Source organism: Canis lupus, chromosome 10 (genome assembly GCF_003254725.2).
Source record: "Canis lupus dingo isolate Sandy chromosome 10, ASM325472v2, whole genome shotgun sequence".
NCBI classification, from domain to species: Eukaryota; Metazoa; Chordata; class Mammalia; order Carnivora; family Canidae; genus Canis; species Canis lupus.
The window spans coordinates 58,062,677-58,087,873 of record NC_064252.1 but is presented as its reverse complement, the minus strand read 5'-3'; the positions used below and the strand labels follow the sequence as shown (position 1 = coordinate 58,087,873).

General features: G+C 37.8%; 1 protein-coding gene and 1 long non-coding RNA gene across 17 annotated transcripts in view; one reads left to right on the top strand and one right to left on the bottom strand.

Annotated features, from left to right (window-relative positions):
• Positions 1 to 20,529, top strand: part of LOC112675608 (uncharacterized) — a 46,167-nt gene extending 25,638 nt beyond the window's left edge. For 2 of the 8 annotated variants that reach the window (XR_007413619.1, XR_007413620.1), the window contains exons 2-5: positions 12,182 to 12,373; positions 16,639 to 16,804; positions 17,425 to 17,567; positions 20,176 to 20,529. This is a non-coding gene — a long non-coding RNA (uncharacterized LOC112675608). Of the gene's footprint in view, positions 1 to 9,505; positions 9,607 to 10,358; positions 10,775 to 11,273; positions 11,441 to 12,181; positions 12,374 to 16,638; positions 16,805 to 17,424; positions 17,568 to 20,175 lie in introns of those variants that run through there. The other 6 variants (XR_007413617.1, XR_007413616.1, XR_007413615.1 and 3 more) reach the window with 6 other exon arrangements.
• The window catches only part of CCDC85A (coiled-coil domain containing 85A), a 190,798-nt gene continuing 184,078 nt past the window's right edge, over positions 18,478 to 25,197 (bottom strand). For 6 of the 9 annotated variants that reach the window (XM_025467668.3, XM_025467686.3, XM_025467640.3 and 3 more), the window contains one exon: positions 18,478 to 20,294. In XM_025467668.3, the coding sequence (XP_025323453.1) occupies positions 20,205 to 20,294 (90 nt within the window). In that variant the 3' untranslated portion in view covers positions 18,478 to 20,204. Of the gene's footprint in view, positions 20,295 to 24,163; positions 24,263 to 25,197 lie in introns of all 9 variants that reach the window. The other 3 variants (XM_025467630.3, XM_025467646.3, XR_007413614.1) reach the window with 2 other exon arrangements.

The window sequence follows — 25,197 nt, the reverse complement described above, 5'->3', positions numbered from 1 at the left end:
TATTGTTAAGGATAGATATGCTAACACTCAGCACAGGGTGGAGGTGGTGGGGTGAGGAGTATGCTGAGCCCTTAACAGCAGGGCTATGAAGTTAGGGAGTTAACCCCACAGGTGGCCATGTGTGTACGTTGAGTGGTAAGGAAGGGAAATGGCTGTTGCCAGTTCCTTAGCTCCTGAAGGAGTTCCCCAAGGATTTCTGTCCAATAAATTTCCTATTCATAGGCCGCTCATGGGGACTCTTTCCTCTCACCCACCTGCTATCCCAGAGCTGAGCCTCTCACCCACCTGCTATCCCAGAGCTGAGCCCTATATATATATATATGTTTTAGGTACTGCTGCTTTTAAGAACTCATGAAATTCAGCTCCCCCAGTTTCAAAGCTGTGTTATGGGGATTTGTCTTTCCCATGCAGGCTCCCCAGTGTGGGGGTCTGTTTCTCTCCCTTCTCCATCTGGGCATGGTCCTTCCCTCTTTTTGGAGAGCCCCACTTGTTTAATTTCTGATTGTTTCTCTGTCCTTTTCCTACTCTCTTTTATGTGGCCTCTTCCCTATACTTAGTTGTAAGATTTGTTCTGCTAGTCTTTGGGTCATTTTGTGGATTATTTACACTGAAGTGTTGTATAGTTGTATCTGTGGGATAAGGTGAGGATAGTAGGGTCCTCCTACTTGGCCATGTTGCCCAGAAGTTGCATGAGTGTACTTTAAATATTAGGGAATCATTCTTAAACAAACGTACTTTAATCTTATAGCCAGTACTGACCATGTATAAAATTCCATTGCAAAAATTTCTTTTCTATAATCTATCATTTTTTTTTGGTTCAGATTTTGTCCTCTGTTTTCTTTAACTACCCTCCCTATAGGGCAAAAAAAGTTTTTTTTTTTCCTCAAGAAAAACGTATTTCCATTTCTTATACTTTATTTTATCAAAGATACACATCTTTTCTTACATACAGAATTGTTTCTGTATTTTTAGCAACTTTAACTTCATGTATTAGAATTTTTAATTCTTAGAAGCTTTAACTTCTAGGAAACTAAATAGTAGTAAGTGTGTATTCTGTTGTAACAGCATTTTTTGGATTGGCAAATTTATGAATACATTTCATAACTTCTAGAAACATGCTTCTTCATAGTACAATCTTTTTAATAAAACACAATACATGTTTGCTAATACCCCAACTTATTTTTAGTTTCTCTGTAATAAGCCAGAAGTAGATAAATCTATGTTAAGTACTTAAAGTTTATCTTATTTGGTAATGACCTAGATATTCAATGAATTCAATCTAATTCAGCCTAATTCATTACTTAGCAAAATTTCAGGATTTTAGGTTACCAAAACAATTTGGGAAAGTTGTTTTAAAATTTCACCTAAGGGTGCCTGGGTATCTCAGTTGTTTAAGTGTCTGACTCTTGATTTCAGCTCAGGTCATGATCTCAGCGTTGTGAGATCAAGCCTGGCATGGGGCTCCACACTGGGAATGGACCATGCTTAAGATTCTCTCTCCCTCTTCCTTGCCCTCCCCCACCCTCATCCCAAGTGTGTGTGTGTGCACGTGTGCTGCACTCTCTCTCTCCAAAAGAAAAATTTACCTAAAAACTTATTTCTTATCACATCTGTTTGATTTACTTGTTCTTAATAATCATGCTTAGATTATCCATACAAACTGTGAGACAGCCAAGTTAATTATCTTCCCATGCTAAACATATTGTAATAGACATAATAGTAGCTTTAAGTAAACCCAGGCAAAGTAAATGTTTTAATTTTAAGGCTAATAACTTTGAAGACATGTCTGTTTTAATTAAGCAAACAACCTTATATTAGCTTTAATATTAAATAATTTTTCAGAAAGCATGAACTTGAAAATCATTTGGGTTAGTTTCTTTGAGAGTTTTAGAATGCTGATCCTTATTAGAGTTTCCCTTAATTTAACTAAATACAACTCTTGTATAAATTAATTTTAGGGGGACGCCTGGGTGGCTCAGTGGTTAAGCGTCTGCCTTTGGCTAGGGGTATGATCCTGGAGTCCCAGGATCTAGTCCCACATTGGGCTCCCTGCATGGAGCCTGCTTCTCCCTCTGCCTGTGTCTCTGCCTCTCTCTCTCTGTCTCTCATGAATAAATAAAATCTTTAAAAAAAATTAATTTTAGGAATGCCATCCAGAGGTAGCGAAAATAATCTTACATTTATAACATATGTATAGGCATTTAAACACACAGACATATACAAGTAAAATCTAATGCCTTTTGTTTTTACTAATATTTGTGGAAAGAACATTATAGATCTGATTTCCAAATACATCTTTCTTTTTCTAATAAAAAAAAAACCAACTCCTTAAAAGTCCATATTTCAAAGAATGGCTCTCAGGTTCTAGAGAAGACAGGGGCAGAAAATTTGCATTATAAAGGCATAGGGAATGTATCTGAATTTTTTCCAAGGGGACTTTTTGGGACATATTGGCTTCTAATCAGAGGTGCTAGACCCTGGTTTAAGAACACTTTTAGCAGTTTGTATTTTTAAAAGATCTCTTCCTCTTTGTCCCCCTTTCCTTTTCAGTCTTGGGTGATTGTAGACTGTGTTTATATCTCAAAAATACCATAGAATGTATCTCTATAGGCAATAGAGAAAAAAAATGCAAGTTCTTTTTTAAAGTGATTTGAGATCATTGCTATTAAACATTCTTTCCCTTAAGTACAGGGTAATTTTGTCCCAATATCCCAATCTTTTGTAATATCTATCAGCATTTTTGAGAAGAAAAGGTGAGGTTTTGAGATTAGTGAAGATAGGTAGCCTTAGACTTGCTTTCAGAGTTCCATTTCTAATTTTGCAGAGATTTAAAAAAGAATTTTTTTGGTAAATTTTTTTTTCAAAGAACTAGACTACATGTTGAATATTAAGGAATTGACTCAGCATCTTTCGGTGTAAGCATAACTTTACAGTGTTATATTAGTTTCAGGGGTACAGTATGATGATTCAATAATTCCATGTATCACCAGGGGCTCATCACAAGAGCCTTCTTTAATCCTCATCACCTATTTCACTCAACCCTCTACCACCCACCACCCACCTCTGGTAACCAGCAGTTTGTTCTCTATAATTAAGAATGTTTCTTGGTTTGTGTCTTTGTTCTTTTTCTCCTGCTCATTTGCTTTATTTCTTAAATTCCATATGGGAGTGAAATCATATGGTATTTGTCTTTCTCTGACTAACTTATTTCACTTAGCAGAATACACCTTAGCTCTATCCACATTGTTGCAAATGGCAAGATTTCATTCCTTTCGCTGGCTGAATAATATTCCATTATATATCACTTCTTCCTTCTCCATCAATCAGTGCACAATTGGGCTGAATCCATTTCTTGACTATTGTAAGTACTGATGCGGTAAACATAGGGGTGCATGTGTATCTTTGAATTAGTATTTATTCTTTGGGTAAATATCTAGTAGTGTAATTGCTGGATGGTAGGGTAGTCTTATTTTTAACTTCTTTGGGAACCTCCATACTGTTTTTCACAGTGGCTGCACCAGTTCATATTTTTACCAAGAGTGCATGAGGGTTCCTTTTTATTCACATCCTCCCCACCACATGTTGTATTTGAGTTTTTATTTTAGCCATTCTGGCAGGAGTGAGGTGATATCTCATTGTAGTTTTGTTTTTTTTTTTTTGTTTTTTTTGTTTTTTTTTCTCATTGTAGTTTTGATTTGTATTTCTCTGATGGTAAAAGATGATGAACATCTTTTCATGTCTGTTTGCCAGCTGTATATCCTTTGGAGAAATGTCTATTTGTGCCTCCTTCTCATTTTTCAATTGGATTATTTGGTTTTTGGGGTGTTGAATTATAGAAGTTTTTTTATATATCTTGGAAACTAACCCTTTTTTGAATATGTCATTGGCAAAGATCTTCTATTCCATAAGTTGCCTTTTAGTTTTGTTATCTCCTTCACTGTGCAGAAGCTTTTTATTTTGATGAAGTCCCAGTAGTTGATTTTTTTTCTTTTTCTTTTCTTTTTTCTTTTCTTTTCTTTTCTTTTCTTTCTTTTCTTTTCTTTTCTTTTCTTTTCTTTTTTCTTTCTTTCTTTTTTTTTTTTCTTCTTTAATTCCTCTTGTCTTAGGAGACCTATCTAGAAAATTTGCTATGGCCAATGTCAGAAAGGTTACTGCCTGTATTCTTTTTTTAGGATTTTTATGGTTTCAGGTCTCACATTAAGGTCTTTATTTGAATTTATTTTTGTGGATGGTGTGATAATGAAGTCCAGTTTCTTTTTTTGCATGTTGCTAACCCAGTTTACCTAACATCATTTGTTGTAAAGACTGTCCTTTTCCCATTGGATATTCTTTCATGCTTTGTCAAAAACTAATTGACCATACTGCAGTGGGTTTATTTCTGGGTTTTCTGTTTGGTTCTGTTGGTTTCTGTGTCTATTTTTGGGCGGGTACTGTGGTGAATGATTTTTAAAATATATTGTTGGATTTAATTTCCTAGTGTTTGGTTGAGGATTTTTACATCTATGTTCATTGGAGATATTAGCCTGTTCTCTTTTTTGTGTGTGATGTTTGGTTTTGGTATCAGGGTAATGCTGGTCTCTTATAATGAATTTGGAAGTTATATGTCCTTTTCTATTTTTTTAGAATACTTTGGGAAGAACAAATATTAACTCTTCTTTCAATGTTTGGTAGAATTCACCTGTGAAGATGTTTTTGGAATTTTGTTGGGGGTTTTTTGATTACTGATTCAAATTGGTGGCGATTGGTCTATTCAAATTTTGTTTATCTTCCTGCTTCAGTTTTGGTAGGATATATGTTTCCAGGAATTTATCCATTTCTTTTTGGTTGTCCAATTTGTTGGTATATAGATTAATATTCTCTTAGCGCTTGAATTACTTTATTTCTCCTCTCTCACTTGATTTTTGAGTCCTTTCTCTTTTTCTTGAAAGTCTGGCTAGAGGTTTATCAATATTGATTTTTTTTTTCAAAGAATCTACTCCTGGTTTCATTGATCTGTCCTATTATTATTTTTTTTTAGTTTCTATTTCATTTATTTCTGCTCTAATTTCTATTACTTCCTTCCTTGTACTGGTTTTAGGTTTTCTTTGTTGTCTTTTTCTAGCTCCTATAGATGCAAGCTTAAGTTGTTTGAAATTTTTCTTGTTTCTTAAGATAGGCCTGTATTGCCTTAAACTTCTCTCTTAGGACCATTTTTGCTGCATCTCAAAGATTTTGGACCATTGTGTTTTCATTTTTATTTCCCTCTATGTAATTTTTTATTTCTTGTTTGATTTTTTTGGTAGAGCCATTCATTCTTTAGCATATTATTTAGCCTCAATGTTTTTTTTTTTTTTCAGATTTCTTGTGGTTGATTTCTATTTTCTTTTTTTTTTTTTTTTTAATTTTTTATTTATTTATGATAGTCACACATAGAGAGAAAGAGAGAGGCAGAGACATAGGCAGAGAGAGAAGCAGGCTCCATGCACCGGAGCCCGACGTGGGATTCGATCCCGGGTCTCCAGAATCGCGCCCTGGGCCAAAGGCAGGCGCTAAACCGCTGCGCCACCCAGGGATCCCTGATTTCTATTTTCATAGTGTTTTTGTCAGAAAAGATACATGCAGAGCACCTCGGTGGCTCAGTCAGTTAAGTGTCTGCCTTCAGCTTAGATCATGATCCCAGGGTCCTGGTATTGAGCCCCACAGCGTTCTCCCTCATTGGGGACACTGCTCCTCCCTCTCCCTCTACTGCTCCCTCTGCTGTGCTGTCTTGCACTTTCTCTCTCACTCTCTCAAATAATATTTTTTTAAAAGAAATGATGTATGCAATGACATTGATCTTTTTGAATTTGCTAAGACTTGTTTTGTGGCCTAATATGTGGCCTATTCTAGAGAATGTTCCATGTGCATTTGAAGAATGTATATTCTGTTGTTTTAGGATGGAATGTCCTGAATATATCTGTTCAATCCATCTGGTCCAGTGTGTCATTCAGAGTCATTATTTCCTTATTGATTTCTGTTTGGATGATCTGTCCAGTAATGTAATTAGGGTATTAAAGTTCTGTACTATTATTGTTATTACTATCGTTTATTTTAAAATATTTTGGTGCTCCCATATTGGATGCATTAATATTTATGATTATTTTACCTTTTTGTTGGATTGTTCCCTTTATTAGTATATATTATCCTTCTTTGTCTCTTGTTATAGTCTTTGTTTTAAAGTCTATTTTGTATGACCTAAATGTTGCTACCCCAGCTCTCTTGTGACAGCCATCTGCATGATAAATGTTTCTCCATCCCCTTACTTTCAGTCTTTAGATGTGAAATGAGATTCTTGTAGTCAGCATATAGATGGGCCTTTTTTTTTTTTTTAAGATTTTATTTATTTATTCATGAGAGACACAGAGTCAGAGACACAGGCAGAGGGAGAAGCAGGCTCCATGCAGGGAGCCCAACATGGGACTCGATCCCAGGTCTCCAGGATCACACCCTGGGCCAAAGGCGGCGCTGAGCCACCCGGACTGCTCTCTCTCTCTCTCTTTCTCTCTCTCTCTCTCTTTTTTTTTTAATCCATTTCATCATCCAATGCCTTTTGATTGGAGTATTTAGTCCATTTATATTCAAGGTATTTATTCAGAGGTATGTTTTTATTGCCATTTTGTTCTTGTTTTGTGGTTTTCTATTGTAGTTCTCTGATCCTTTCTTTTGTTCTCTTCTCTCATGGTTTGCTGGCTTGCTTTGGTGATATACTTGGATTCCTTTCTCTTTGTTTTGCATGTCAAGTACAGATTTTAGATTTGCGGTTACCATTTGGTTAGTACATAATGTTGGGCCAGCGGGGGCAAGGGGGATGGGGAGGCACCAACAAAATGGTGGTAGACCCTCCACCTGTTGCCCCCACCTCAGAACTTTCCCATCACCAGCAGACCGCTGGCAGACATGTTATCAGGGGGAGCCTGGACCTATGCAGGAAACCTGAACTGCATCTTACTCTGATCCCATATAAGGGCATGGGCAGTTATTGCCCCAGGCCGATTTCACCAGTACTATGCCTAATACCTATCATCCTGTACAGACACACAATCCCCCCTTTAAAAAGCCCACTTGCACTCCCCTGCATGTGACTTCCCTGGCCCTCAATTTCCCTGCTCTCTTCCTCCCCTGTGGGCTGTGGAACCTCACCGGAGAGCACGTCCCATTAAAAACCTGTTTCGACCAACTTTGGCCTGGCCTCTCTATTTCATTTCACTACCGATCTGATTAAACCTGACATATAACATCTCTGGATATAGCGGTTTATATTAAGTTGGCTGCAATATTAAGTTGATCGTTTATGTTTGAATCCATTATTTACTCTTCTCCCCACTTTTAGGTATATGGTGTCCTATTTTATATCCATTTATTTTGTGAGTTCCTTGGCTGATATTTTACAAAAACATTCATTTTGACTGCTTTTGTGTTTTCTACTGTCATTTTTTGGTCTTTCTTTTCCGTCCAAAGACTGCCCTTTAATATCTCTTGCAGGGATGATTCAATTATCACAATTTCCTTTAGATTTTATATGTCTGGGAGATTCTTTTCTCTCCTATTCTGAATGATAGCCTTGTTGGATACAAGGTTCTTGGCCACAGATTTGTCCCATTTAGCACTTTGAATTTATCATGCCACTTTCTTCTGGCTTGGAAATTTTCTCCTAAAAAACCCTTTGATAGCCTTATGGGGTTTCCCATGTATATAACTGTTTTCTTTTGTCTTGCTGCTTTAATTTTTTTTATGACTGTATTTTGCCATTTTAATTATAATATATCTTGGTATGGATCTGCTTTTGTTGATTTTTCTTGGGGGCTCTCTGTGCCTCCTGGATCTGGATATTGTTTCCTTCCCCAGATAGGGAAATTTTCATCTCTTCAAATAATTTTTCTACCCCTTTTTCTTTCTCTCCTTCTGGGATCCCTATGATGTGAATATTGTTATGTTTCATGGAATCACTGAGTACCCTGTCTATTCTCATTTTGCATAATGCTTTTTTCTCTTTTGTTCAGCTTGATTGCTTTCCATTACTCTGTCTTCTAGGTTTTTAATTTGTTTCTCCTTTTCTTCTAGCAGCTGTTTATTCCATCAAGCATGCTTCTCATTTTGTTTATTGAGCTCTTTATCTTTGCTCTATTGTTCTTGATCTCTGTGTCTTCCACTCTTTCCTTGAGTCCAGTGAGTATCTGTATGATCATTACCTTGAGTTCTCTATCAGGCATGTTATTTACATATGTTACACTTAGATCTCTGGCCATGGCCTTGTCCTATTCTTTCATTTGGGACAAATTCCTCTGTCATCTCATTTTGTCTAAGTCTCTGTGCCTGCTCTCTGTGTTAGAAAAGTCTACTTCTGTTCTTGAGGGTAATGGCCTTATGAAGAAGAGATCCTATGTGCCCTACAATGTAGTGTTCCCACCCTCCTGCACTTCAGAAAGTACCTCCTATACATGCTGGTGTGTCCTGCTACTTTGTCTTGGTTGCTTTATTTTTCAGGTCAGTTGTCTGCAGTGACTCTCTTTGCCTGTCATAGACAGTGTTTGGTACCTGTGGTGTTAGTTGATCAGTTTGGGGCCACCTTGGGCTTAAGTTTAGTTTAAACCATTGGTTTGCCATAGATCCAGTAGCACCAAGTTGCAGGGCACTTTGCCTGTGTTGTGTCTGGAGAAGTTTTCATTGGTGGGCAGATGCTTCATTTAGGCTCCTGAAGTGCAGGAGGATGGGGCTTTGTGTAAGCAATGTAGATAGTGAATGTTGGTAGTCAGGCTAGTTCCTGCAGATGTGTGTTTATGCTGATAGGCCAGGGAGTAAATGGCACCTGATAGCTCCTTTGTTCCTGGAGAGGTCCCTCAGTAACTCAGCCCCTCTGAGATAGGCTCTAAGGTTAGTAAATAACTGCCTCCCATATGCCAGAGGCATTTTCCAAACTGCTGCTTCTATGCTTTATCTCCTAAGGCTGTTTGTGGTACTGTGTCTTTAAGGGTGAGGATTTAGCTTCCTCCCAACTTCTGGGCTCCCCAGCAGTTAGCCCACTGATTTTTGAAAACTGTAGGCTTAAGTCCCACTAGTTGTAAGAACTCAAGAAATTTGGCCTCTCTAGTTTTTAAAACCAAATGTTATGGGGATTTTTCTTCCCGTTGCATGCTCCTTGGTGTAAGAGTCTGTTTTACTCCCTTCTTTGGGACTGTAGCTGCTTCCCTATTTCAGCTGGTCCTACATGTCTGTGTAGCTCCTATGTCTCTGCCCTTCTCCTTAGTTGTGGACTTTTTTCTGCCAGTCTTCAAGTCATTTTCTGGGTTATTCACACTGATTTGAGTGTTACCTAGTTGTATCCATGGAATGAGGTGAGCTTACTGTCTTCCTACTCTACTATCTTGCCAGCCTTCTCTGGGTTCTATTTTTGTATCCATTTAGTTACTCTGTCTTTTGATTGGAGCATTGAATCCATTAACTTTTTTTTTTTTTTTTTTAAGATTTTATTTATTTGAGAGAGAGAGCAGCAGGAGGGGCAGTGGCAGAGAGAGAACAGACTACTCCTGAGCAAGGAGGCTGACATGGTGAATCAATCCCAGGACCCCGAGATCATGACCTAAGCCAAAGGTAGACGCTTAACTGACTGAGCCACCCAGGTGCCCCAAGTCCATTAACGTTTAAAGTAATTATTGATCAGTATGTACTCTTGCCATTTTGTTACTTATTTTCTGGTTGATTTTGTAGTTCTTCTGTCACTTTCTTCTTTTGCTCTCTTCCCCTGTGCTGTGATGGCTTTCTTTAGTTATGCTTGGATTCCTTTCTCTTTATTTATTTACTTATTTGTTTATTTTTTTGTGTGTTACTGATTTTTAATTTGTGGTTACCCTTAAGTTCATAAGTAACATATATACCACAGTTTATATTAGTTGATGATTAAGGCAAGCAAATTGTAAAAGCACTAAATTTTTATTCCCCTCTCCATCTTTTATGTTTATGAAGTCCTATTTTACATAATTGTTGAAGATATAATTGACTTTACTGCTTTTGTATTTTAGCCTCCTACTGGATTTATAGGGGATTGATCTACCTTTATTACATGTTAGCTTTTACATGTGAAATGTTTTTCTTTTATCAGTTTCTTATTTATGGTTCTGGCCTTTTCACTGAAAGAACTCCCTTTAACATTTACAAAACTGACTTGGTGGTGATGAACTTCTTTAATTTTGGGGGAAACCCTTCACATCTCTCCTCAATTCTGAATAATCTTTCTGCATAGTGTATTCTTGGTTGTAGATTTTTTTTCCACTCAGCACTTTAAATAGATTATGCCACTCTCTTCTGGCCTGCAAAGTTTCTGCCTACAAGTTAGCTGATAGCCTTATAGGGGCTGGGTGGTGGTGGTGGTGTTGTCCTTTATATGTAACTATTGCTTTTCTCTGGCTGCTTTTAGGATTCTCTCTTTATCATTAATTTCTGCCATTTTATTTATTTACTATTTTTATTTTTAAAATTTATTTACCCTTTATTTTTAAGATTTTGTTTATTCATGAGAGACACAGAGAGGCAGAGACACAGGCAGAGGGAGCAGCAGGTTCCATGCAGGAGCCTGATGTGGGACTCGATCCACGGATTCCAGGATCACGCCCTAGGCCAAAGGCAGGCACTAAACCACTGAGCCACCCAGGGATCCCCAATTTCTGCCATCTTAAATAGGTCTTGGTGTGGACTTGCTTGGGTTCACCTTGTTTGGGACTATCTATGAATCCTGGACCTGGATATCTGTTTCTTAGATTAAGTAAGTTTTCAGCTGCTATTTCTTCAATAATGTTTTCTTTCTCCTTGTTTCTCTTTTCTCATTCTGAGATCCCTATAACGCGAATGTCACTATGCTTGATGGTGTCACCTGTTCTCTCTCTCTCTCTCTCTTTTTTTTTTTTGGCCATTCAGCTTGGTTTCTTTTCATTACTGTTACGAATCTCTAATCTATTCTTCTGCATCCTCTAATCTGCTGTCAATTGCCTTTAGCATACTTTTTCATTTTAATTGTTGTATTCATCTCTGGTTTTTTTAAATATTTTCTATCACTTCTTGGAGTTTTCACTGAGTTTATCTGCTTTTTCCTCAAGTCTGGTGAGTATCTTTATGGCCATTACTTTCAAATTTTATCAGACATATTGCTTATCTCTATTTCATTTAGCTCTTTTCTGTGATTTTCTGTTTTGTTCTTTCATTTAGGACCTATTCCTCTGCCTCTTCATTTTGCCTAACCCCCTCTGTTTGTTTTCATGTATTAGGTAGATAGCTGTGTCTCCTGACCTTGAAAATAGTGGTGTGGTATAGAAGAGATCCTGTGCTGCCCTGTAGTGCAACACCCCTTGGTCACCAAGACCAGGTGCTCCAGACATCACCCTGGAGTAGGCTGTATGCTCCCTCTTATTGTGGCTAAGCATAATTGCTATGGGTATGCTGGTGGTTTGGCCTTCACTTGCTGTGGGCACTCTGGGCAAGGTTGGATTACTTCACTGTTGAGAGGCCTACTTACAGTCTCTGTAGGCTTCCTGGTGGGCAGAGCTGTAAATCAGCCTCACTGTCTACGTTTAGCTGCTGGGACAGCTGTGGTACACAAAGGGCAGAGCTTCTCTCTATGCAGCATGCTAGGAGGCTTGGCTACAGGGTTTGCAGGCATAGTGGTGTGTGTGGGGTTATGTCTACTCCTCAGGGCAGAAGTCACTTTGGAATGGAACGGCTGCTTGCCAGGTTTGCTAGGGCAGGAGCTGCTTTGGAGCTGTGTCTTTCCAGGTGGGGTTGTTGTGTGGGAGGGTCTGTAGGAAAACAAAAAGCTGGGCATGGAAGTGCTAGCAAATTAGAGTGTTATCTGGACCCTTTCAGGAACCAGTTCTATCTAGTCTGGATAAGCAAATATCTGAAGGTCAAGAGAAATCATTCCTACCAAGATAAATCTGTAGATTCCTGCCCTCTAGCACACATCCTAAGATTAGTCAAATCTCCTTCAGGTATTTTTCAGTCTGCTGCTGCTGTGCTATGTCTCAGGCCAAGTTATTTAGTGTGCTGGCCCTTTAAGTGTAGAGACTCAGTTTCCTATAATCCTTAAACTCTCCTGGATTTAAGCCTTGCTGATTTTCTTTTTCTTTTTTATTTCTTTCTTCCTTTCTTCCCTCCTCCCTTTCTTTTCTTCTTACAGATTTTATTTATTCATGAGAGACACAGAAAATCAGAGACCTAGGCAGAAGGAAAAGCAGGCTTGCTGCAAGGAGCCTGATGCAGGACACCAACCCAGGATCCAGGAATCACAACCTGAGCCAAAGGCAAACGCTCAACCACTGAACCACCCAGGCACCCCAAGACTTGCTGATTTTCACACCAGATATCACAGGTATTCATCTTCCCATGTCCCCAAGGCAGATACTGGGTCTGATCCCCAGGTGTCTCCATGCTTGTGATGTCCCTCCCATTTATGGTTAGCTGTGCTGGGGGGTTGGTTTTTGACTGTGGCTCTGCCCCCTTTTGCTCCTTTTGATGTGGCCTTTTTTTTGACTAGTTGTGGAAGATCTGTTCTGCTAGTTTTCAGGTCATTATCAAAGTTAGTTGTAATAGATGTAGTTATTGCTTCATTATGTTTATCCAACTAAGTGAGCTCAGGATCCTTCTACTCTTGTCATTTTTCTTGGATTTCTTTATATATCTTACTTAGAATTTTGACTGATTTTGGTGACAGAAAACTAATCTTGACAGACTATAATTTGTTGCTAAGACTGTCACCAAGCAAAGTCTCCTACTGTGGCAAGTTGTAGATTTTGCAGATTTATGAGTCTCTGGAAAATCATGCTTTTGCCCATTTAAAAAATTCATGGATTCTCCAGTGAGGACTTGCATAAGGCTCATCTCCTTAAAGGTCCCCTGGCTCCGTTTTAAAACCTCTCTTGCCCTAAATGACCTCATTTCATTTCATTTCATCTTTTCCATATTGGTAAGGTACAAGTTTATCCAACCCAATCCACTTTTTGCATAGAAAAAGTGCAAGTTTATCCAACCCAATCCACTTTTTGCATAGAAAAAGTGCAAGCCTTTTTAGGATTTGAGTGCTTCGGAGAACTTCTATTTTCCACTTAGTACAGTGCCTTTTTAGCCTTATACTGTCTGGCAAAGAAAGAGCACACATAGAACTGGGGATCACAGCAGCAAGCCACCTTTTGAGAAGGCAAAAATACTTGAGAAGCTGATTAAAGTTCTGGGCATCTCCCAAGCAGGGTCATCCTGAGTTAGATGTATCTGTGACTCTAAAAGGTATGGGTTAGATGCTGTGGCAGAAACAACAGAAGGAGAGTACCCTTGGAATTTTGGTCTCAGCTTTGGAAGGGGGCAGGAGCCTGATATATCACATAGAGCAACAGCTCCTAGCAGTATGCAATCATCAGTAGAGCCGCTCAGGAAGGAACAGTCTAGCATGGTAAGAGCTTCCCTTTGAATCAATGTGTGGGTTGAGAATGTTTTATCCACTTACTTCTCCCATGGCTCAAACCCCACTTTGACAAAGTGGCATGCCTATTTGCAGCAGAGGAACACTATGTTTGCCAGCTTTCTAGCTTTAGAAATGCTGGTGTCAGTAGACCCTATAAATGCCCACATTCCTATTCCTATGGTGGCCCATTTGACCTGTAGAGAAAGGAGGAGGGGAAATTCCAACTCCTCTCTCCTAGGAGTCTACAGATGGGTCCAGTTGGGGCAACCTGCCCATATGGACTGCAGTTACTTTTCTGCCTAATACTGACACCATCTAGATGGAACCAGGAATGGACCACAGTAGCCAGTGGGCTGAACTCAGAACTATTTGGCTAATGATCATTCATAAGCACTGGCCGTTAACCCTTTGGATTGACAATTGGGCTATTCCAAGTGAATAACCCTATGGCTTGGACAATGAGCTACTAAGGGGTGGATGATCATGATTAAACCCTTGTGGAGTCAGGATATATAGTAAGACATTTGGGCTGGCCAGTAAAAACCTAAGGCAGTCTTCACTGCCTTCCATGCCCTGGTTCATAAGGTACCGACACTTCCTGGCAGTCAGGAAGCTGATGCCCTAGCTCAGGTATGAGCCCTTTAGTAGATAGAACAGACTGGGTATATAGAAAAAATGTCCACCATAGCCGCTGATGGGATGGCATATTGCCAAGGATGCCAAATAACCCTTGAAATACACTGACTTGGTTAATGGACTAACACCATGTCCTGTGTGTTCTAAATGATACTCAAGGCAACTACCAAAATAATCTGAGCCCATCTACTGGAGTTCCCAACTGGTGAGGGGCTGGTAGATGGATTATACCGACTCTCTTTTCTCTAAGTGAGGGTTATAAGTAAGTCTTGGTTTGTGTGGACACTATATCTGGCCTAAACCAAGCTTTCCCCTGTTGCCATGTAAATCAGGCTGTATTAGGGGATTAGAGAAGCTGTGTGCCCTGGGTGGATACCCTCATCAAATAAATGGTGATCAGGGTCACAGTTCAAAGGTCATGATATAGAAGACTGGGCAGTCTTTCCTTACTGTTGAGATTTTTGCCTCAGCACTGTTTTACCTTGTTCCTCAGATGGATTGGAGGATGGGACGGGTCAGGAGAAGAGTGGCAAAATAGAAAATAAGCAAAAGGAATGAGGAAGGCCCTATTGATAATTTTTTACTCTATCACATAAAGAGAATACAGAACTTTTTTCTTGTGTGACAGTAGTTAAAGGAATCACTTGTTTAGACACTGTTTATTTCAATAAAATTAAGCCATTGTGATATTCTCCAATTTGCTGTGTTAGGAGACCATATATCCAAGTGATAGCATATAAAGTGTACAATTTTATTAAAATTTTGGGCAGTCTGTAACAGGATTCTAAATCAAACTAATTTAAAACAGTAGGGAAAAATTGAATCTATTTGAGAGCCCAAGATCAGAGTAGAATCCAGACAAGGTATAATCGGTGTTTCGGCCACCTTTCTCCACCTTTTCCTGTATGTGTTCTCCTCAGGATGACTTTTTTAATGATAGCCAGCATGACTGTAGGCAACAGAAAACTCAGAACATCCAACATTAGACAGGAATGTTGTCTACCCATGAAACAAAATTTCTTCCAGGAGTTTAAATGAGCCTCGTTAGGTCTTATTGTGACAATTGGACCATAGGAATGCCATGTGTTGATTGGCTTAAGACTGGCTTCTTGAGCCAATTATTAGTAAGTAGGACGAGATTATCATGGCCAGCTTTAAGTCTAGGCATTAATCAAGATTCAGCTCTAGAACGGAAAATTGCTTCTCTCCATTCACTTGAAAAGTGTGGAGGGAGGGGTATGTTTCTAAAGCAAAGGAGGGCTCTCCTAGGAAAAGAAAAATGAATCCTGAGTAATCAATGTGTTCACTGTTTGAATAGAAGAGCTATACTGAGTCTGGGGAATGGTGATAGCTTAAAAAAGAATACCCATAGAGACTTATCTGGTCGGTCAGAAAACCATTCCTACCTAACCTAGATTATTACAAAAGGAAAACAGATTTTTTTCTAATAAGGCCTATCTGAAATGTCATGGTAGTAAGCTCACGGAGCTTGGCCCAAACCCAACAATGAATCCATAGAATCAAAGGCCAATTTCAGACACTTTCTTCTTCTATAAATTGCACTCCTGATTAGCATATGAATCTATTGCCATGGCCATTATGATGTTGCATATTGTATGCTATTGTTTCAGAACATGATCTAGAAAACTAAGGGTCCTAGGATAGGAAAAGGAAACTCTGAGTAATAAGACCAGGTGGAATTAGAACTTGGGCATCAAAACTATGAAAAACACTATTGTAAAAATGAGAGTATCTTGTGTGTTTAAAGGGACATTCTTAAATCTCAATGAAATGAGACTATACTTCATGTTTGTTTTATCCTCACGTCCAAGTGGTTTTGAGACAGCCATCGACATTAAAACTTAAAATAAGGTGACTAAAAAAGGAGAGGATGGAAGGAGACAGAAGGATGAAGGAAAAGGGTAGAGGAAGTAAGAAAAAGCACTATGAGAATAATAGTAGCTGTTCCTCTTAATTATCAGACTTTTAAAAATCTTCTGCTAAATTCCAGCAGGATTTCTTGGCTTCAATCCTGCTAAGTTGCTCTCAACAGTGTCCTTTCTGCTAAATGGCCAATGTATTGAGTTTTTCATGCTAACATTTTATTTTCAAGATATGAAATGGATTCTTTATAATGAATACGATATTTAAAAATTTGAGAATATTGGGCATACTTCTGAAATTCTCTTAATTTTAATTCTTTTCCTTGGTATATATTAAGTTTGGGGCTTCCAATTCAGAGTCATGGCTTCCCTCCAATGTTGGGTGATATTTGGTTGCATATCCATCTTAGTATTGATATTTCCTCATTAACCTTGCTGTGTTTACCATACAACTTGCTTGAAGAAACTGGTCAGGATGCTGGGTTTGGGAGACCCCTGACCATAAATCTAAGGAGGATGGTGGGACAAACTTCTAGGCAGGCTGTTCCAATACCTAATGATCTGAGCACAGAGGGTCCTTCATCCTGTGGGTGTTTACCAAACGGGAGACTTTGCCTTGTGCCTGCAATTCAAGTATCCTTACTCTTTGCTCTGGCCTAGGAATAATTCCTTGTTCTGTCTGACACAAGGAGGGAGAGATTATATGCGGGAATCAAAATGCCTACCTCCTGTCAGTTGCTCCAGAAGCGCACACGATGAGGCTCCAACTCTTGAATTTGTAGCATCCTTGCAGCCATTCTGTGTTGTCAACAGTACCCTCCATCAGGTACTTTGAAGAATGAATCCATTGTTCCAACCAGATACTGTTTGTCTTCCATTTTTCAAGAATTTATCTTAATTGCTGGTTCAGAGTACACTGTTATATTCTAGTGGGATTGTAAATACCTCTTCACTGTTAGAGTTTAAGACAAGAAGGGGCTATAGCAGACATTCTGCCATTTTTGAAGTGAAAGTCTTTGCTCTCAAATGTTTTTACAATGATATGAAACATACAGAAATAGTTGGGGAAATTTTGTTTTTCAAACATCTTGTTCCTAGGAGAATCAGACCATTATCCCCTTTTTCCTCTCCATTTCCACAATTTCGACCTGTGATTGGCCAGGATAAGGCCTGCAGACCTATAGTCTGGAGGATATACAGAAAACAGCTTGAAAGGGTGAGCTGTGCAGCTAGAATTGCTTTATGTGGTTAATAGACCTTCCATGTTTTGTCTATTTTTAGAGATTTTATTTGAGAGAGAGAGCATGAGCCAATCCCAGGACCCCAAGTTCATGACCTGAGCTAAAGGCAGGCATGTACTGACTGAGCCACCCAGGCGCCCCAGACTTTTCATGTTGATGTAATTCCCTCTCCCAACCTAATGATCTAACATTGCCACACATGTAGCTCTAGGCTCCTGTGTCTTGGAAGACTTGGGGACCGTCAAGACCATGAGCTTGGGAACTACAGAGACTCTAAAGAATGTTCAAACAAGTCAACAAGAGAGATGTCCTTTCCTTTCAGCATGTCAGGACAGAGGCTCAGCAAAGGTAAGTTGTTTGAACTGAGCCCATTATGGAGTTGAATGCTGAACTTGCTGGCTGAAGTCTGCTGTGCTAAGCCCAAGAGCTTTTATTCAGTGCGGTACTTAGTAAAGCATGCTTCATGTAGACTCCAGCCCACGTGATCTATAACACACTCACATCCAACAGTGTATTACTGGGTGTCACATAAGATCCAATTTTTCTATTGTGCCTTGAGCATGTGTTAGAAACTTAAAAGACATTCATTTGAAAAGCTTAGATCATGATTGTCAGTCTGTCAGCTTCAAGGCTGGTAAAAATATTCTGCCAAGATGTATAAATTAACCTTTGTTCCAGAGAAAAGGAGATCATAAACTGATCACATAAGAGAATGATGCCACACATTTTTGATAAATATATTAGCAAGATTCAGGCCCTGCACTATTGCCTATCAGTTATATCCATTAAAGTTGGGGCTGATGTTCAGTGCAGGAAGCCTTATTCTAGTCTTACTAGTGGTTTCCCAGAAGTAGGTGTGTTCTCTGAGCATGTGTATAATGGGTGTTTTCCAATTTTTGTCTTGGTCAAAGCACAGAGGTCAAGTTTTGCACTCTGCAATATTTCCCCTTAGTATATTTCCTCCTATTGACTGTTTTAATGATAATTGAATTAAATTTAAATCTATATGAATAAGTGAAAGATTTTATAACCCTAATTTCTAAATATTAAATACGATTCTAAAGTTTTATTTACATTATAATAGAGAATGGTGTGAATTGAGTAACCTGAATATTAAATCCCTCAAACGTTCCTTTGGTTTAAGATAATGAATCATCTGTTTTACCATGATTAATACCATCATACAGGAACACTATGATACTTAGTGACTATCAGAAATCTATGGAATGTAGGAAAAACATTTTGAAGGAAAAAACACTGAGATTAAATAATTTATTACCATTGCTAAGATGAACACATATACTTGATACTCAATTTTATGCAGAACTTTAAAAAAATAGTTTTAATACAGTATCAAAATTTACACAAGTATTTTGTCAAAAGACCAGTGTTCCTTGTATTAGCTTCTGCAGTCTCTACTGCAGGCACAAAAACTTGTTTTAAATATCTTCAGAGTGTAGGAATACAACAATTTAAGGATGAATGCTTTTCTACAAGAGAAGGTGTAAATATAGCAAGCCATTTTCTTTTACAGAGTAATAATATAACATTTCAAAAGAAAAGCTTAACTGGTAACCCAATTACAATAATTAGATAATTCTATAGCAAATTAATTCATAAATATTTTCTGAAAACAGGGCTGTTTTTTCATCACCATAACATTTTAAAAAGTAACAAAAGTCCTTCACATTCCTTCACCAGTGACAATTAGTATACTGTAATGAGCCCATTAAAAACAACAGCAACAATGAATATCTGCTATGAATCCAATCTGAGTAATTTAGAAGAAATCTAAAAACTGGGAATTGTTGCATTCCTACTTTTATAATCTTAAACTACAATAAAAACTTAGCATTCTGTCACAGGCCTCTTGCACATTCATACAAGAAACTATCATTGCATTTGAAAAAAACCAAAATACCTATCATAGCATTTCCAGTACACACAGTCTAATATTATATATATATATATATATACCAAAAATAAGAAACTAAGCAAAGCTAGCACACCTCTTTTTCAAACCTCAAGCTATCTGAAGAGCTTTTAGCCTCAATAATGAAGGACATGCGTCAGTTTCATAAAACGTTAGCCGCTGTAGGCAAAGAAAGCTTTTTTATCATAAATGCAGTGCAATATTTTAAAGTTTACATAAAGTTTATTAAATATAACAGCAGATCTAGAAACTAAATTGTAGAAATTGACATCACAGCTGGAAACACTTAGAAAAATTATGTTTGCTTGTTCTTTAATTGGAATTAATATTAACATCAATGGATACACTGAATGAATATGGAAGTTGATATGTCCCCAAGATGTGTCTTCATGAACATAGCAAGATGAAAAGGAAAGCTATATTTATCTTGATTACTTGAAATAAGTGGTACTCTCTGCTATGCACTCTACAAAGTCCTTCTACCCTGCTAGCTGGTAAAGAGAATTTACGTGGTAGTTTTAGCACCTCAAAAGTCAAAACAAAATCCTAGAAACCTAATCTTATCTTACATCCAAATGCATTTTGCATCAGGAATTTGCTGACTAAAATAGAAGAAATAGGCTCCCAACTCAAAGTTGGAAAGCTGGAAGATACCTCTTCCTCAAACCTCATGGTAGGAAAGTCTCACCATTTTGTGCAATGAGTCAACTCTATCAAACCCACCGAGGCCCTACTGGTTCTTCTAATTGTGCAGGTTTCCTGATGACAATATTAGATCTGAGGAGTCCAAAAACATTTTAGTTCTAATGAAAATATTGGTACCAAAGTGGTGATTTTCAAAGCTATTTGAAATCTACTTGAGATGAGCTGTTGTGGGCACGGAAATGAGAGAGACATGAAATATAGCCTCAGTAATACTAAAGGTTTTAGAGGGAAAATATGTGCAATGTACAATCACTCCATGTTATTCAATGAGTCCAGGTTTGTGGAAACTCATTTTTTCTTCTTTTCTGTCTCTGGCAGTGGTGGTCTTTTGCTTGAAAGAGTGCCTTTCACATTGGTCCTTTGTACTGGTTTCCGGACAAATGTTGCCTAATTCCAGGACAGGAACCTGCAGCATCTCCAAGTTTCCTCCACACAACCTTAAAAAAGGTAGAAAATGAGTAAATAAATAGCATCTTAATGGCCTCTATGGTTTTTAAAGGGGGATCTATGAGAGGGGCAAAGAGAAATGTGAAGACGAGACAAAATATCTCCATGAATGAGTTCAAACACAATGAAATGTGATGGAAGTTCTAAATCACAAGGGCTGCTTAGTAGAGGGAACCTACTATGCTTTGTTAGCAATCAGGGTCAAAATTAAAGAATGATGTCCAACTTCCTCTGGTTATGTGAGTGGTCCTTCACTCTGGCTGTGAAGGGTGCATTTGTAGAACCTTACACAGTAACTCCCCCTGGTAGAGAGGAAGCATCATCATCTATATCTTTTTTTTTTTTTTTTTTAAAGCTACAAATGTAACTCTGTACAGCCAGAATTAAGAACACATGAGCAAAATCCTCATGGTTTCTATATCCTACATCTTAAACCAGAGATATCAAAATGTTTAATCCACTAAGGAAAATGGAGTTTTTGTTCTTGAGCTATTTAAGCACTCAGCTTAAACAGGGTCACTGGTAAATTTCCCTGGCTTTCTCTACGGGGGGTGGGGGAGATGAGTCCTAAATCTTAGCTACCTAACAGTACAATCTGATTATCAAAGCAGAGAGCATCCAAATGCAGGACAAATATTAAGAATACATTCAAGAATCACCAAATAAATACACTAAGTCAAAAACTGGGTCATTTTAGAGGGACAATAGCAAAAAGTGAGAATAAGACTAATTTGGGAGTAAAACCACTGAATTCACCAATGATATACCAATATGCTAAACTGGGGGTGGGGGGATGCATTTTCCAATTAACAGTCATAACCCTCCTTAGGGTGATTCTTTTCAGATTGATTCATTCCCTAAAAGTTTACATAGCTCTAACATAAACACAAAACCAGTTGGTTAATTATCGATAGACTCTTTGTTTTGTTTTTTTGGTCCCTGGCCCCCCCCCCCCCCCCGCCCTTCTTTTAAATAGAGCAGATACTCTAGGGAAGCTCAATACTATTCATAGCAATACATAAGAATATAAGGTTCTGTCTACCTTCACTTCTAATGAAACCATTAGCTCTCTTTTAGCAGACACCACTATGTGGTAGAAAGGACTGGTCCTTTTTGAAGAGGGTTGTACTGATGGTCTCTAGTAGGAAAGGAATGATCTAGCAATGAAGTTCAAGCTACCCACAGGGTAGTTAGAGAAAAATCTCATTTCTTAATAGACTGCGAAAAGGTGCAAACACTGCATCAGGGAGTCAAGGGATGCTCTGGACTTGCCCTTTCTAGCCCTTATGTGGTGTACACCATTACAGCTGACCAGGGTGCCTTGAATGTCTGATTCTATCTTCTGCTTCTAAGCCAAAGACCTCAAGGAACACAGACACAAAGTCCAAGATGGTTACAACTCCAAAGTGCAAACACTTTCCAAATATTCAAATATGGAATACCATGGGTCTTTGCCCCAGAAGGCAAAACTCTGAAATGAGCCAGTGCTACTAAGGTAGACACAGAGTAGCAACTCGTTAACTAGAAGAACAGGATAGGTGTGTGTCTGGGTTAACCAGTCAAATATTTCAGCTGTACTCAGGGCATTTACAAGAGCCAAACAAACCTAAAAATACCATTACTACAAAAAGATAAGATACTGCTCTGTGAGAAACAGTAATTCTATTTTTGTGGCACAGTTTGGGAAGAGAATAAAAACACCTCTTACTAATCAACATGACGCTAACAGTCAGTTCCTTGTAGAGATGTTGACAACTGATCTCCAGGAGGAACACAGGAAACGGAAGCAAAACTTATTATCCTAAGTTCTGAGTCTTAGAACTGATCTCAGATTATGAGAAAACTTTCCATTCCCGTGACCTTATTTTATAAAAGCACATAGCTCCTCTACTAAGTTTAATAACCTTGGCTAGTTTCTAAGAAATTACTTATCTGTGAAAATTTCTCACAATCTGTTTTTCACTTAATTCTCCAGCATGCAGTATGTGATTTTGATGTTCATATAATTTATAATGTGACAAACATTTTAGGACCAACACCTTTTTCTCCTAGCACTCTTCTATTTGGAAACTATTTAAAAACTAATATCAGATTTAGGTTGGCTTATTTTTTTTTTAAGCAAATGTTGGTAATTAAAGACAAAAGTAGACAAGGAGCCCTAAAGAACTTCTACAGGCAAAAAAAAATTTGTAGCATTTTTGTGAAACATAGGCAAACCTAAAGATCAACACAAACTAATCAAGACCCAGTCCATTATACGTTTCTTCTGTGACTAAGAAATAAATTTTCTAATGTGCAGAAGTCTTCTATCAAAAAACAAACAAACAAACAAACAAAAAACCAAAATAAGCAATCCTAAGCATGTGATTTTACAGAGATGCATGCATTGATGCATTGCTTTTCATTCTTGGGGAAAGAAAATGTAAGCTCCCAGATTTATCACACTTGAGACAGTGGTGATCTGGGTATAGTTCTGACTTCACTGTTCATTAGAGAACAATTCAAGAGGGCAACTTTATACATGAAATGCAAATGTGAGGATCATTCCCAGGGCTTCCTCTCCAAATTGTTCAGGGGGCTGGGTGAAACCTCACCATCTGAATTACAAAGGATCCTCTTATACTACTCTTTGGAGAACCACTGTAGAATGATCGCTGTGGCCCCATCTAGTTCAATTCCTAATGTCTGAACCTGTATGTCTCATTCCCTAGCCAACAGAGAAGCGACAGGCTTTTTTATAAAGGTATGTGGCTTAACTTTTTGAATTTATCTGAAGGAAATATTCAAATTTAAAACTGTAAGGACAGGCTGAAAAAGCTACAGAAGGTGTGAAGAGTGGTGCATGGGGAAATAATGACTTGTAGAACTAATGACCTTTTTGAAAACAGATGAAAACAGATGCAGGAAAGAAAGAGTTTCAAAAGAAAAACAGCTACAACACGAAGCCGGAGACTAAGACTGTGGCCCCAGCACATATAAAATGCCCCTGGGACTTAAAACATTGCCTGGATTCCAAGAACACCTCAAGGAAGTAGATACCTTTAAGGTATTAGGACCTTCATGTATTTCTAAGCAATTTTGATATCCTAATGGACAAAGAATGAGGATAAAAGTACAATGTAGAGCCAATTAAAATCAGTGCTTAATTTTTTTTTTTTTTTGCTTTTAACAAACATATTCCTCTACAAGAGTCTATGTAGCTTTTTAACTTCAGTTATAGTCTTGATTAAATGATATACCCATGCATATTACTCAAAATTTAGCCAGGGATTAATAATAAAACCAAATCACATTATTGATATGCATCATGAAAATAGCGTGTCAATTTTTTTTTTAATTTTTTTTCAATTTTTTTTTTTTTACTGTGTTCTTTGACTTCTATGTGTCTATCTCTTCATTATTTCTTCCTAAACATTTCTGAGCTTTTATTAACCACTGAAAGGTAAAGATACTAGTTTGCATGACACGAAGTGCCCGTATCGCCTGATTTAAGTCTGAAGATGGCTGTGTTTTGATCACAGGCTTTTTAAACACTGATTTTCAGATACTGATTAAAAGTATGAAACAGAAACCCATTTCTTAAAACTAGCAACACAATATTTTAGACAGTAAGTTATGTAAAAATGTTCATAGATCATTTTGGAATACAGAATTGGCTGATTATCGCTTACCTGAATATTTTGACTGTTAATAAAACTGCAAGAAAACATACTAAAGATAAAAACAAGGGGAATGGGTTTTCATATAAAACTATAAAGGCATTTGGCCAGAATTTTAAAAAGTAGATATTCAAAAAGTGGTAACTAAGCTACGATGGGGCTTTCAACACAGAATACACAATAAAGCACATTAAACTTACATTGCACATTTCTCTGACTATAGCTTTTTCTGTCTCACTAAGGTCATTTTCATACTCTTTACCCTGTTGACGATCTATAGTTTCCTGAACATCCAAGACCTAGATTTGTTGAAAAAGAAAAGCAAATTTCACATGGGAAAAAACTTGTTAGTTATGAATTAAACCATCAAGGAGCTCCACTTTGTAAAACCTTTGGTTTTCTCCGTGTCTGCATATCAGAGTGGATTAATATACGGCAAAATCTTTTAAAACAGTCAATTGTTCTAAAACCTACGACCAATGTTTCTACCTGATTTTCAAATGGCCATTCAAAGCAATCTACTGCATCACTAATAGTCAATTGAATTCATTCATGCCTAAAATAATTAGATGCATTCAGTTAATTGGGTCATTAAAATAACATCAACCATTTCAAGAAAATAGTTCTTGCTCCATTGTAAAGGTGAGCAAAATAATTAAGGATATGCCAAATAATCCAAATGATATGTAGACATGGCCTATAGAAAAGAGGACTAAAAAGAGATATCGACAGGTGAAACTGGTCAGAACCCAGGAATATGTACATAAGAACTTGAGTGAACATTACAGTTCTTACCTGAACATGTTCCCAGGGCCTAGGAAAGGACTATAGAAATGGCTCTTTGATAACATCAAAGAGAAAAATTGGCTCCTTACAGTGAAAATGTTTGAGCAACATTTTAAATATTTTTCATTAGAGCAAAGAAAGTTTGGGTGAGATTCCTTTAAGTAATTTTAGGGGCCTATCATTCCACTTCTCTACATTATCTATAAATGGATCCAAAATATTTCTTCAAATAGGTCTATAACGTTTTCATGCCATACTTTCTATAGGTCAAAAGGGGAGAAAACTTTGGTTTTGTTTTCTCTAGATTACCTTACAAGCCAAAGCATTAAACAGCAAAAAGACCCAAGAAAACAAAAAAGCCCAAAAAACCAATGCTTTTCCTCAAAGCTCCTCTAAGAATCCCCACCAAGCTGTGACCTTGCTAACCTCCTTGATTCTGTTGTCATCA